Source organism: Phalangium opilio, unplaced genomic scaffold (assembly GCF_054372755.1).
Source record: "Phalangium opilio isolate 3A_F unplaced genomic scaffold, DU_Popi_V2 ptg000031l_1, whole genome shotgun sequence".
NCBI lineage: Eukaryota > Metazoa > Arthropoda > Arachnida > Opiliones > Phalangiidae > Phalangium > Phalangium opilio.
Window position 1 is genome coordinate 14,221,999 of NW_028324158.1, and position 14,989 is coordinate 14,236,987.

Below are 14,989 nucleotides of genomic sequence, written 5' to 3' on the forward strand. Positions count from 1 at the left end.
GGCTAAGGTTAGCCTTATTCCTGATCAGCGCCACTAGGGTAGTGGCGAATTTTCGAACTACTAACTGACCATAGCCAATCAGAGGGCGCCAAAAACGGAAAGAAATTCTTTTTTACATTTCTGCTTTTTTTTACGAGTTAGCGGGCAAAAATCGTCGGTAAACGAGTTTTACGCGTGATTATTTCGTCCTAGAAGAGAAAACATCTTTGAAATGTCTGCTTTAAGGTATTTTTCACGATTAAAAACGATTTCAAATGACTGAAAATAAACTTTCGCCTTTAAAAACAGGAAAAAAGCAAGTTAACACGTTAAGCCTTGGCTCAATATTGACAGTTGAGTTGTCACAGTTTCGACCATGGACATTAGAATACTATAATGGTTTCGAGAAGTGGTTGAGCAGAGAAAGTAAAAGAAAGCTCGTATTTTTTCTCATTCAAACAAGACGGTGAAATTTAATCCTCAAATTTAGTTAAGAAATGTCAAAAAGAAACGCCGAAGAGAGTGTGAGGCCTAAGAAGCGAAGTGGACTTGTTGCTTCAACGTGTTTCGCTGAAGAATCTTCGAGGCGCTTATTCTGTATATGTAAGCAACCAAAGGACGTTACGCAAAAGATGTTACAATGTGGGACGTGCTTGGAATGGTATCATCCAAAATGCGTAAATTTAGAGGAAGAAGTACGACTTAATTTAATGCAAGATGAATGGTTATGTCAAGCATGTATTGATGTAATGGCGGTTAATCCAAATATGTCAAAAGAAGGTAGGGCAATAAATACGCCTAAAAGGTAATTGGTCAATTGATTATGCAGTTTTTTAATTAGGTTTGCTTAGACTTCAAGGCCGAGTAACGCCTAAGAATGGTTGGGGTAAAAAATTAGAGCTGACCGACTTGTCTGATGGTATAGCGGAAACTCATGCTACAGCAAAGCGTGAGCAAAAGCAAGGGTTCATGCTTTATAAAGAGGACAAGATTTTAGGCATTGAATCAAATCTTCAAGGTTTGTATATAAAATAAAATGTGAAGTAATTTACCATAAATAATACATACACATGCTTGTTTATATACATTGTTTTCAGGCTAGGAGGGTTCATACCATTTACAGGAGACCAGGCTACTCCGAGGAAAAAGTAGTCTGCACTTTTCTTCTACATGTAACCTTGTGCCAATGATATGAACCCTTCTAGCGCCAATGATATGAACCCTTCTAGCCTGAAAATATTTAGCCCCAAAATTATGAATAATGTATATAACACGATTTTCTGATTTAGGAAACTTGCTTTACTTCCGTGCAACTTGTGATGCTGATAGAAGACCAACTTCTTATAACTTATTTAGTTGTTTCGTTATTGATGAAGAGCCCAATAGACTCAAATGGATATCATGCTCATGCCCAGCCGGAACCAATGGTGATTGTAAACATTCTATCGCGTTACTTTATCAGTTATTGAACTGCGTAAGGGCAGGAGAAGAAACATTACCTCTACGAGGTGTTTGTACAACCCGCCTTCAAATGTGGCATATGAACAAACCAAGAACTGACGAGCCTCCATTGTTCAATGATTTAGAAATAGTGAAACACGATCCCGCTTACACTTACCAGCAAATATTTTATGACTCTCTTACCCTATTTTGCAATAGAATTATTTAATAAGCCTTCCACAACCTCTAAGTGATGGTTGGTGTTATGTGTTTGTTATATCTTTTAAGTCGGAGACAATTACAACACGTCAAGCTAATTCAAACTCTTGACAGTCAAGTTGGATTCACTATCTACAGTTGCAATGTAGATATTGAGAAGCTAGGAGCATTTGAAATATTCCAGCGCGAATTTTTGATATATTGATCCTATGAACAAAATAAATCTTTTCTGGTTATAAAATACTTCTTTAATGACTGTTTATATCAACTTTTGTCAACATATTTAAAGGTTTAACATATGGGTGCTCTGTTTTGACATTATTTTGTACATTAAATATAAATTAAATAAATGACCAAAACGCTTCATAAGAACGAAATCCCGTGTAGTATTTTACTGATTTATCACTATTAATAAACTTTGTTACTGTAAACTTCTCTTTACTACGCAATAACAATAACTCAAATTCATTTCTTAGGAGTTTTTGTTTACGTGGTGTATATGGTGTATAAGTGGATTTCAATGATATTCCACTACTTGGTTTTGATTATGACACTCTCAAATAACAGCTGCACCAACTTGGGGTTGAACTTCCGGAGTTGGTAGTGGTTCTTCAGGATGATTAGGATAGGTACGCAATTGATTAAGTTCCTCTGGATCAACATGTAATGCTCCCATTTCTTCCAACAACTGCGTTCTATCTTTTGGACTCATATGTCCAAATGCTTCTTTAGGAACCGTTTGGCTACGAGTAGGGGAATGCGGCATTGCATCCAAAACTTTTGTATTTTCAAATATTGATGGAATCGCGAATGGCTTGAGACGTTTACATTGAGAACCAATAGTTGGAAACTAGTCTGTCTGTAGAAAGTGTTTGGAGCAAATTCGTGAACTATTCAGGTCTAGTGGTTTAGTTCCTACCCCAGCTGCTATAGCGCCTAACCATTTCTGTCTCATAACTTTATCTCGAGGGTAGGCGTGGTAAGAAAGGTAACTTTGACTGTTTCTAAAGACTTCTATGACACAACGGTTGTTAATCTTGGAAATTTTGACTAATCTTGAGTTACAACTATTATATTTAAACTAAATCTTACGAATTGTACATTATATAATGCAATTTCTCCAAACTGTGGCAATATACTACACTGTCAGCAACTCAACTGTCAATATTGAGCCAAGGCTTAACGTGTTAACTTGCTTTTTTCCTGTTTTTAAAGGCGAAAGTTTATTTTCAGTCATTTGAAATCGTTTTTAATCGTGAAAAATACCTTAAAGCAGACATTTCAAAGATGTTTTCTCTTCTAGGACGAAATAATCACGCGTAAAACTCGTTTACCGACGATTTTTGCCCGCTAACTCGTAAAAAAAAGCAGAAATGTAAAAAAGAATTTCTTTCCGTTTTTGGCGCCCTCTGATTGGCTATGGTCAGTTAGTAGTTCGAAAATTCGCCACTACCCTAGTGGCGCTGATCAGGAATAAGGCTAATTCACGCGAATCTATTGTAATTTTGGGAAACTTCCCTAAACGTTAATTTTGAGTTATTACTTAATTGAAGGTCCCTTGAATATATTTCAAGGGGGTTTAGCAATTCATTGTGTATTATTTCCATAAAATAGTTTCAGATACACGTACCCAGGATAGTCGTAGAACAAAGCTAACCATAGGCTATGTCATATAATTTTAAACCATTTGTCCCCAAAGTGAAGTTTTAAAATGATAACTTGGCAACTATAATATTCAGGGAGCAAGCGATTAAACTCAAGGATATTTATTATAATCATCTTAATCTTGAAATACTAGAATAAGTGAATGGCGGAAGGATTTATTAGGTATTAAATACCATAGAGAAAAATAGTCCAAGCAAACAAATAAATATTATTTAAGTAAAATTAAATACCTTTTAATGGTCTGTAATCATTGAACAACACACGAACCCTCATTTTAATTAACTAAAATTACTTAGTTAATTTAGCGCACCGAACCAAATTCCACAATTAAAACCACAAACAATATATCTTAGAACTTAGTTAGAACCCGGCATCACCAAGTACTCCCATGACTACCTATCACCGAGTAAGAGTCGACAGACGTAGACATATCCTCTAAACGAAGTAAAATTTCACCACCTGGTCACATCGCGTCAAAGAAAGCGTATGTCTACCTTGAGTCAAGTTCCCCCCAGACCAAACCAAAGAAAGCAAAGATGGTATACGCTGTAGGTAACCAACTTTAGTGAGTCCAACCAACCCAAGACGTAGTAGGGGTAGACTAGGGTTCCAAACCAATTTATTATAAAAATCACCCCCGAAAATACCTGAGATGGGGGGGGGGCAAAACTCGATCGGAAATAGGGGAGGGGGTAGAGTACAGGGTGGCATAATATAAATAACAAAATAGCTCAGCTTCCGAAGCCATAAAAAATATCCCCCCCTCTCCACGTGGGGGAGAATAGGTCGAAGATTCACCTTAAGCAAAAGCAAGCATTACTCGCATCAATGGATACAATCAAAGGGAACAATACCCTGTCTATATCCATGACAAAAACAAACACCATTTGCTTGACCCTCCTTTTTAATACCTTGACTAATTGGCAATTAATTAATTAAGATCTTACCGTCACGTGACTAACACCAACTGGACATTATCCTTTTGGGGAAAAAAGTCACAAATGTTCACGCGCACTTTCACAATATTTGGTAACGGTTTTAGGCTTAGGGGTCAATAAACACGACACAGAATTGACCATCTGTTCGTGATTCTTAGCTTTTTGGGGAACGTCTCGTGGTGGTCAAAATTTGACTTCCATTGATTATGGACAAACGTATTTTGACCCCCTTTTCACTATCGGGGTCCTTTCAGAACGCGACGACGTACGCGAGTAATAAGCAGCAACTAGCCAGCCACCACGACTTGGCTCTCGCTTTCAATAAGGAGAAACTACGCGCGCGCATTCGAAATGGCGGCAAATTCTTTCCCGCTCAATTTATTGAACGATACTCTTAGCGCCATCTTTAATCAAGCGGTGGAACTAAAAATAAATACACAAAAGCCAATAAGGAGGGGAAACCGCTTAATTTTGGAGGTTTTTCAAGCTGCTAAACGACTATATCTTCACTTTAAAACGTATTTTAGGTTATATTCTCTTTAATTTTGAACTCCTATTAGTATTTTTGATGGTATAAGCAAAAACTTTTTTAAAGTAAAGTTTCGCCCTAAGGGTCTAAAAACACGATCCTGTCATTAAAACTTAAAAATCTCCAGGTGCATTAGCGTACCTTACTAATCTTAAGAAGAATACCAGCTTGCATCTGGTGGTACCCACTGTCGCCACGCGCCAGCTTCTATATCTTTTACCGCGCCAAATAATACAAAATTTAAGACGCCAGCTGCTGTCGCTCGCGCCAAAAAAATAAATATACATCCTACGGGTAACATAGGACCATTACCATAAAAATGTTGCATAGCGGCGCGTGGCGCTCTCTCTGAAAAAACCCCTCGTGAAAATAAACAGAAGGTATATACCTTTCAGATGGGCCTTTTCGATCCTAATCTCGTGCCAAGCTTTGGCTGTACATTAAAAATACACTTGAATCAAGCGTTCACGTGTTAACGTGCCAGGCATCGATATAGTCTATAATAAAGGCGCAACACGCGTTTCCTGTACGGGACAGCGCGTGCCAAGATCACGTGATACATATATATGTAAGGATGAAATTCAAAACGAAAGTACTGGCAATGCAATAATGGTTCTATTTTTTTTCTATATTTTTTTGGCGGGAAACGCTGTCATATTTTCCCGTGCAATACTAAGAAAGTAGTTATTTTGATTTACGTTGTTGCTGCCTGCTACAAATTACGTGCGTAGAATATTATCTAGAACAAAATAACGTCAGAGTTTTACGAACGAAGATGCGTCCAAAGTCTGTGTAGTAAAACCCGAGTTTTATTTGTATGTATATGTATTACAGCGACGTCTTGTTTTACATCCTTCCTAAAATGGTTTGTTGGCTTCCCAATATAACATTACAAATCCTAAAAACACACATACGATAAGCCTTGCCAGGTTACGATTGCATTAGGCTTAGGAATGACCTCCCCCAAAAATATATTTTGGTCCACCGTTTCTACCAGTACGATGTGTGAAACTTAAAATGAGATTTTTTCGAGGACCCATCAAAGTAAAATTTCGCTTAGACAACAAATAAAAAGAAATATAATTTTAAGCTCGGGACTTAAACGCTGCACCATACAAAAAGGCTTAAGAAAATTTAAATTTTTTTAGGGTTAGAATATACCCCGGGTTTAACTTAAACGCCAGGATTAAAATTAATACGGTTCCCTGCCTTAAACAACGGTAGATTTTAAGGGTAAAAACAAATTATAGGTTTTTTTTTATATTACTCTTAATGTCAACGCTAAAATTGAAAGGCGACGACAACGTTAAGCCTCGGCCTAGACGAAATTGCCTTTAGAAAAGGGTTTTCTATGAACCCCTTTATACGCACATACTCAGGGGCTCGAGCCCCATCATTGAATACACGAGCGTAGGCAGAAAACGAACCTTGACATTTTCATAAAACTAAATTAGTTTTTCTCCCATTGAAAAGAATGTTACTTTTACACCCAAAAACTTTTTCATATTTGCGAACATTAACAAAAGCAAATAAATTTTCTATTTAAATTTGGTATTAATAATAAAAACTGCTATAATCCATAGAAAATTCAAGATATTAATGGAGCCACATTTCTTTACAGCAAAATATACGTTCTAAGATGTTAACTAATTTCTTTTGATTTTCCTAAAATTAATTTATTCCCTTTTAGCATTAAAGTCAGTGTTTTCTTAATTATTTTCAACTGCAGAGAGTCGCAGAAGTCAGCGTTTTTCGTCTAGACACAATTTTCAAGCACTTTTCTCGAGTACTTGCGTAAGGATTCCATCTGTAAGGGTGTAACTAGAAACCCAACGACTCCAAAATATTTTTGAGGCGAATTTCAGAATTTTCTACCGGTTTTTAGAACGAGAACAAGTTATTTTTCTGTGTTTCTAAATAAGTCCATGACATCACCATCTAATAAACTGATTCATACAGTGGAGTAATGGCGGATTACCGCTTTAGATAATAAAGAGATTTATAAATAAATAACATTAAGTGTCATTACCCTATTATAAATAAATAAATTAAAAAAAAAGATAGTATCTTTCCTGATTTTCATGACAATATTAAAACCCCTGACTTTTCCTGACAAAACAAATCATGTGAGATCAGATTATTACGAACCTGTAGGCGAAGTCTGAAACGAAGCCGACCTCTGTAGCACAAATTTCCTCAACATTTTTAATTTTAAAGTCAAAAAATATTCGCAATTGTTTAAAAACACTAACAATGACAGGTTCCGTATCCAACAAACACACCTAGACACATCGTAATCCCAAAACCGACTCAGGTAAAAAGTCAGGTAAGTAAGTACAACCGCAGAAGTTCAAGAACGCGCGTATCGTTATCACACACACCCGGGGTTCCCGGGGAGAAGACGGGGTATTTGACCTTATGACCTCTCCGTTCAGCTCGTGATGCCGCAAAAAGAAGTAGAATTTGAAATAACTTTCTTATATACAATATTTTAAAAAGTGTGTAACAGAGACCGAGTTACCGAAGACTGTTACATACTAAACTACAAACTACATTAATGTGTTTAAAAATAAAACTCGCTTTTCTCGGCCTTCAAAAATGTTTTAACTCTTAAGAAGAAAAATTCCGGTTTAAAGAATTCAACCTGTAATGCCACTAACTACACAACCTATCAAATAAATTTACGAGTTGCGAGTAAAAATTATCAATATCAGGAAAAAGAAAGAAAGGAAAAAATCCCTTTCGAGTATTAGATAAGGAAAATTGAAGGTGTAGGTGTTGTAGAGTAGTATGATTCCCAAGTAGTTTTAGGATAATTTATAAAATTGCCTTTGGAAATGGAACTATGGGGAAAACACATCAGAATAAAAAAAAAAAAAAAAAAAAAAAATCAGGGTTTTTTTTGCGGTGGTTAATTAAGGACCCACCTATTGCCGGCGGGAGGATGATGATGATGAATGTAACGATTGGAATGCATGTTTTAGTAGAATTTGTAGTAGGAAAGCTACTAAGGGGGATGGGGGCTAAGTTGATTAGAAAACAAAATATAAAAATAATAATTAAAGCTAGTATGATATGAAATAATTAATATTTTAATTTTTTCACGTTTCCTTTGCTTTAATAATCTATCCTTAACCCCTAAAGACGTAAAAATCAGCCTCTTAACAAAATTTACAACATGTTAGATAAGATATCACAGTGTAATATCATATTTCAAATTTACAAAGCCTTTTAATAAGATATAAAAAATTCAACACGACCCCATCTCAAAGAAGAAGAAAAAGACCACAAATGGTAACCCTAATTCGCAATCTACAACCCCCCCCCCCCAATAAAAAAAACGAGATTTATTTCTAATTAACAAATAAGAACATTTATTAATTGGAATAACGTTGTCCTCAATTTTGTTTCACTATTTTAAGAATATTTTAAGAATATTGGTAAAAGTGTTTCGAAATTTTCTACTTTTCGATAGTAAACAGATAGATCATATTAATTCCCCGGGCTTACAAATACAAATTTACTAAAATAAAGTCAAAAAATAGGGTACCAAAGTATGCCAACGCCAAAGGCAATGCTCATCTTTTTAGATAGTTTTGTAAGTTCAACTTAAAATAAAGAAACGTGTTTTCTTCCCTTGCAAAGTATATCAAATCAATCAAGTGACGTCGTCGAGATATGGCGCCAAAAAGCTCGCGCTCCGTTCTAGCTCGCGCGCCACGTGGTTTCGGTATATAAATTTTTACCCGCGTTTTTCCTCTGATATAAACGTGTTCAATTTAGAAAATAGAAAATAGAAAATATGAAAAACAATTCTTACATTAAAACACTAGGCCTAAATGAAAATAAACTTCTGGTAGGCTTGCAGCTGTTGTGTTTTTGGGGGATGCGCATGCAGCAAAAGACCTCCTGCTATGGTTTTTCTTTATTTGTTATAAAACCCCCCTGGGTTATCAAAAGCAATTTAGGATGTCACTCCCGCGTTGTGGGGTCGCTAGACTCTAAAATTTTTATATTGACGCTTATAAGCCTAAACCGTATATATTTTTAATCCCAGATACATATAATTGCTATTCACAAACAAATGCAGCAAGCAGCTTCGGTTGTTGAATAATAAACCCAGATGTTTTTAACAAACTAAACGTTTCCTTATTGAATGTTCTCAGAACATAAATGGGTTCCTAATTTTTAATATAGATATAAGAGTGTTAGCTAATCTTAAATTTAGGTCTAAATCGTATATTTTGTATAAAATAAACAAATACAAATATCTCAAATCCAATCTTAATATTTATCTTAGCAGCTGCTTGGATGGAGTATAGTTTACGTTGTCAAAAAAACCTTGCAGAAACTTTAAAAGGGCGGATATCCGGCCTCAGTGGTCTATTTTCCGGTTAAATAGCTATGGAACTACAGTGGGTGCGTTCAGCTACCACCACCACCGTCATCAGCTTCCCAAGTATAGCTTCTTACAAACGGAAGTCACTTTTTTTGCTTGTAGATAGATATAACCGATAAGAAGAACTAAATATATTGGCGTGTTATTCTTTCTAAGACTTATAGTGTTATGGCACTTGTCAGGCCTTGAGTGTATTATTAAGAGATACGGGTAAATTATAGAGATGCCATGACGCTATGGGAGAAGGCACGATGTACCATTCCCTCGTAATCATAGAGTGATATTTCATGCGAAACGTATATAAGCTCCTCCTATAACAACCACCACACTTATCCCCAAATGTGTATTATTTTTTTTCCATACAAAAACAGCTTTTAGGAGATATTAGGGGATATGCAGGCTGTTTGTGAGTTAGGTCGGTTGGTTCTTATATACCCTACATATGTTAACCACCTGCGCATGCTCCGTACATTCTTATCTTGAATATATATATATATTATATTTCGTGACGTTTAGTATTAAATGCGCAGAGTGTTGCGCGGAAGATTCAAATTTAAATTTAAATATAAAAATTAAATCAGGACAGACAACGAGACATGTATTATTAGACAGATCATAATTACAAATTCCTATTTAGTAATGGCAGTCCATACCTTTGACTATATTAACTTCAATATGGAAATAACAATGGGTGCCACTACCGTCTATAAAATAACCCAGAAGTAGAATTTAATGTGGCTTCTGCCATATAAAATTTAACCCCTTTTAAGACTGCGCACTTAAAAATATAAAAGCCATTAATAGCAGCACGTGATCGATATACCTCCCCCCCCTTCTCCGCCATTAAGAGTGAACTCAAAAAGAAAAATGGTGTCTTGAACTGATCAATCTTAATAAAAGACTCGTATTAAAGTCACGAAGCGTAGTTGGCCGTGGGAGCTAGCTAGCTAGTCGCGTAGTGGACCCAAAATAGCGGGAAAACTTTAGAAACAAATTATAGATATATAAGTATAGAGAACCATATAGGAAAAGTTATTAGCTAATACCCTCATCCAATTGAGGAGGCATTCGGAAATGGTTCCCATGGAAACCACCCTCGCAACCAAACAAACCAAAACACGGGATCAAACCCAATACGAACCACCAGGGGGTGCTGGTTTTAGGATTATAAATGTTTTTCCCCAAAGATAAATTAAATCATGTCACTGTACCTTTGAAATGCCGTCTCCCGCGAATTTTTAAATTCGAGAATTTAGCGTAGCGCGCTGTGGAGTATAGAACAGGGGCGGCGCAACGACATGAATTATATAGTCTAGTTCGACTATAATGAGAATTGTCATCCCACGAGGCGTACATGGCTGAACCACGCGCCACGTGGACACTCCCGCCAAATCTAAAAGACGGCGGCATCCAACAATGCGACAATGCACGAGCCACTCGACCTTTCAGTGATTTCCCGCCAAAACTACTCGCTAAAGATTTCCCGCTCTCCAGATTATTCCAATCAGTCAATTCTCCCATATTTTGACGCGCGTCACCGACTACTTTAGTCAACCGAAAATATCCCACGCACTATGGTACAACCGGCGCATCCTCTTCGGTACTATTTAAGCTTGGCGAAGATGAAGCTGATGCTTATGAATTAAAATAGTCTATCGATCACTTTCTATATATATATATGAAGTACGTCCCTCGCTTTTCAGGGAAGATAATTGATTTTGAGGGCCTCCTCTTCGCGATTTCGAACACCATATACACACGAGAGTTTTAATGGATTTGCCGAACCGAGTGTGTTTCTCCGGTTCCCGAAAGCCAGTTATTAAAACCAAACGTATTATTGGGAATTCCAATTTGAACGAATTCTTTTTTATTTTCTTTTTAAAAAAGTTTGGGATTAAAATTTTGGTATGGCCACAAATCTCTTATTTCCAGTTGGGAAATTCCGTTCAATATTTTTAATAAACTTCAATATACTTAAGTTAATATATAATAATTTAGAAGAGAAACAGAATCACGTCTCACAAAACGCGCGCGAATTCGAAGCACGAGACTAAAAGGGTTCACGAGTATTTAAATTACAAATTTACGAAGTAACTGCACGTGACCACGTGCTAAGATATTTTAGCGCGAACAAATTGCAATAACCAACCCACGCAATTTCAATAAGCACGTCAACAAAACCATGGTAAATTCAAACGAAGAAAGAACAAACGTCCGGTCCGTCCGAGTGGTCACTCCGAATCTAATAAAACTCCGGTAGCGTTTCACTTAACGCCAGAGCAGCAAAATAATGACACACTATAGTTTCTTAGTACTAGAATAACGATAGAGTTCCTAACAACCGTTCCGTTCAAATAAAGTAAACACATTAGAGGACTACACGAAAATTCGTGCGCCTAACTGGAATCAATACATTGCTAACTTCAATACAAGCTAACCATTAACATACAATAACCATTAAAAGTAGATCAACTTGGTCGTCACGTGGTCCGTAACTAAACTAAACTGAAACTAAATTCTGAACGCGCGCGCGAGAACACAAATGAAAAGGCCAACTTCCAACAAGAGACTGGGAGTATTTTAGTGGCTTGGTTATACTTGCAAGTAGCACCTTGGTTATACACTCTCTCTAGACTAGCTAGCTAGCTTCTCTGCTGAGTTTAAAGATCCATCCAATGGAAAGCGGGGGTGGCTACGCTGGCTTTCTTTTCCTTTTTTTTCCTTCTTACGTATATACGCGGTGGGCAATTTTTTTTTACCAAAAAACCCGGCTGGGGGATCTCCCGCCTTTTAAAGTGGATATAAAATGGAATAGGGTACCTGGGGGTACGTACTATGGTACAACTTTCCAGACGTCATAAATACGTGGAGTTGCAAAAGTGTATCTGGGAAAAATCTCTTGTCTCTCACTGATATCTACGCAATTCGTTTCGTATATTTGGGAATACACGACTTCCCAAATTACCTAAGATTGGGAAAACTTTTAGGGAAACCCTTAGAGGGTGTTATAGCCCCAATTTTTCTCTACACAATGGTACTAATTTCTAATGTGTACGTCAATTAGGACTCGAGATAAAGGGTTTTGAATAAAAGTCGAAAAACTTTAAACCGTAGCCCTTGCAACTTCAACCTTTATTAACTCTAACCTAGAGAGGTAACCAGTCAAACCATTTTAGGATACGATAGCCCACATTTTCCTCTACTCAATGGTACTAAATACTTGGGCCTACAACAATTAGGGTTGGAAATATTGAGCTTTTAACAAAACACACAATAGAGTGGTATTTCAGTTTCCCTTTAGAGGGAGAAAAAATAGTGCTAAAATAAAAGGAAGCTAGTCATGGAGTAAAGAAAGTAGAAAAACTCATCCAAGTGGAAAATACGGAGTCTTTCCTTCCGTCCATAACGTTGTTGTTTATCTACAATATTAACCAAGCTCTTTTATTGTTTCCCAGAATTTTAGCCCCACACGCTAGGCCTAACGTAACTAAAACAAAAATTCATTTTTACTCGCGTTCAAAGAAAACATTAGCAACGCGTAACCCCCTCCCTCCCCCTTTTCTACCTTAAATTCCATCTCAAGGTTTCGTTCACACACATCCTTTGTCTTCTATAACGAAATTAAATGAAGCTACTTAATTAAATATTCCTGCTGTAGAAAATAATGTGAACGGGCCGTGTATTGTTTTTATTATTTTAAATTAATTACGGAAAGATGCAGAGCATTAAAAACCAATCTGATAAGAATTAATTTTTTAAGTTGTGCTAGAGGAAATCTAAATAAAGATAACTTTCAACTGAAATTACATGTCACATAGTCTATTTGTGGTTTTCAATAGTACACTACAATTGACCCATCTTTCAAAAAAAAAAACTAAGTAATTAAGGTGATTAATATAATTTCCAAGTTCTATTGTTCTATTTCTGTTTAAGACATTGTAGTAACTATTGCAATGGCGTTTCTATAATATTATAACTTGGGTATTTTTGACAAGAGTATATTTTTCAAGAGGTCAAAAACCAGATTTTAAGGTACTAAAGAATGTTTGGGGTTTAAAAAAAGAAAAAAGCCATTAAGGATGTAAGTGAATCCTTTTCAAAAACTCGAAATAATAGCTAGGCGATTCCTCGGACTCGGACCGCAAGAATACAATGGTAAAGTCTTCAAAAATACGTCTCTTAATAGCAGCTGCCATCATCACTATAGGAATGACGCAACGCCCTAAACCATAAGTACTTTTGCAAATATAATTTCTTAAGGTTCGTGGAATATGACCAATTTTGAGGCGTAATATCTCTAAAAATATAAACGCAAATACGAAACAACTTGGGTCCCTAATAGACCAAATCATCCTCTTTCAAACGAAACCAAAAACTTCCGCCTACGTTAATTAGTTCTTGAGATAATCAAACTTAAAATAATATTAACAATAAATAAATAAACATAACCTGACCACATTAAAGTTAATTCTGTTCGCGGTAATACAGTCACGTATAAAGACATTCTCACGAGCTACACTTATAAACTAAAAATTTGAATTCCACGCGATCACGTGCACGCTTCGTTCGTACGTGTTTAACGCAGTTTATTTAATTATATACTTAAAAATATAATAACCATAGGCCTAATGGACTGTTCGAATGCGAACAAAACCAGAATAGGTAGGAAGGTAGGCATACGAGAACGAGTCAGACGCATTAAGTTATAAACTTTTAAAAGCATAGACTGGTACAGTACAACTCGATGCAATAAGAAAAGAGCTACCTAGGTTTTGAGATACACACAACATTACGCCAGAAAAAGAAAGAAAAAAAATGTAATTGAGCGTGAGTAAAAGTGGATGACTGAACCAGTTCGTTCCTATGGCGTAAAAATCCCTTCTTCAGCATTGCATTAAACCACCCTACCCCTTTCCTTTATTTCAGAAGGGGGCTAGACCCCCTTATCAAAGTAAAAAGGTATTTTTACAGGCATATTTCAAAGATAATGTGAAATGTAATCCTGCAAGCAAAAATATAATTTTTAACGTATCAATACCACGAACAAAATTCAATAAAATGATTTAGAGCGCAGATTGGTTAATTAACAATAGAACCTAGAGAGATGTCGTAAAAATCACATCATACTGGGCACTACTTCGGGCTTCCACCATGCACAGTCCCTATTTACCTTTGGTACTACACATAAACGTAACAATTTCACATTTCCTTGAAGAAAACTGACACAAAAGCTGCATCTCTCTTAACAGACATTTCTTCTGAGATTGCGTAATGGAGAGATTGGGTGTGTGACACAATCAATCCCAGCAGTGAATTTAGTGAACCAATTGAAACGGAAAGACAAAAGAAGAAGGTATAACAGAGAGATTTTCTTCGCATTCAATTTGCTCGGAACTTGATTTGAAAAGGAGCTTATTTCAGCTTCATCATTCGAATTGAATTAGCTTCAACGAGGACAATCAAGTTATAATACTTGCAAATTTCACCTGACATTAACTTTCTCTTCTTCTTTAAAAGAGCGGTTTGCAAAAGGGGGGGAGCAAGTTATGACGTCACTTCTACCACTGATTTTAAGGGGGAAATTGCTTTTAAGACGTATTCATTTTATTTTACAAATAAATAAATGTCAGTAAACATGTGTCACGTGTAATTAAATGTGAACTAAACCATTTAAAATAGTTTAACCGGAAACGCGGTTGAATGAGCATGCGCGAGCCAATCACGTGGGAAAATATATACCCCATAGTTACACTCTATATTATGAACAAAGACTTATTAGTTAAGCCTTGGTCTAAAAATAAAATAAAAAAAAATCGCGTG

At 36.2% G+C, this 14,989-nt stretch overlaps 2 protein-coding genes and 1 long non-coding RNA gene across 17 annotated transcripts in view; 1 reads left to right on the forward strand and 2 right to left on the reverse strand.

The window, feature by feature from the left end:
- raskol (Ras GTPase-activating protein raskol) overlaps positions 1-14,989 on the reverse strand; it is an 89,620-nt gene that overhangs the window by 33,709 nt on the left and 40,922 nt on the right. Inside the window, exon 1 of one of the 11 annotated variants that reach the window (XM_089870583.1) lies at positions 10,381-10,705. The exons of 7 other annotated variants lie outside the window; for them this stretch is intronic. In XM_089870583.1, coding sequence (XP_089726709.1) covers positions 10,381-10,690 — 310 coding nt within the window. In that variant the 5' untranslated portion in view covers positions 10,691-10,705. Of the gene's footprint in view, positions 1-3,533; positions 3,776-4,250; positions 4,567-6,918; positions 7,071-10,380; positions 10,706-14,989 lie in introns of those variants that run through there. 3 more of the 11 variants (XM_089870586.1, XM_089870588.1, XM_089870587.1) reach the window with 3 other exon arrangements.
- On the forward strand, positions 25-2,015 carry LOC149690854 (uncharacterized). The gene is made up of 5 exons (XM_089870737.1): positions 25-225; positions 289-405; positions 470-759; positions 821-997; positions 1,269-2,015. Exons 3-5 carry the CDS (start codon positions 477-479, stop codon positions 1,646-1,648), a joined length of 840 nt encoding a protein of 279 aa, XP_089726863.1. The 5' UTR covers positions 25-225; positions 289-405; positions 470-476; the 3' UTR covers positions 1,649-2,015.
- Positions 1,864-3,119, reverse strand: LOC149690855 (uncharacterized). Of its 5 annotated transcripts, none has more exons than XR_016383811.1 (3): positions 2,905-3,119; positions 2,731-2,841; positions 1,864-2,649 (listed from the first exon to the last, which is right to left on the reverse strand). It is a non-coding gene; the product is annotated as an uncharacterized LOC149690855 (long non-coding RNA). The 5 variants fall into 5 exon arrangements; XR_016383810.1 differs by having other exon boundaries at positions 1,864-2,652; XR_016383809.1 differs by having other exon boundaries at positions 1,864-2,841; positions 2,905-3,115.

Coding starts and splice junctions, on each gene's coding strand:
- LOC149690854 (XM_089870737.1), top strand. CDS start 477: ATGTCAAAAAGAAACGCCGAAGAGAGTGTGAGGCCTAAGAAGCGAAGT. Junction 760..820: donor TCCAAATATGTCAAAAGAAG/GTAGGGCAATAA, acceptor TTTTTTAATTAG/GTTTGCTTAGACTTCAAGGC. Junction 998..1,268: donor CATTGAATCAAATCTTCAAG/GTTTGTATATAA, acceptor TTTCTGATTTAG/GAAACTTGCTTTACTTCCGT.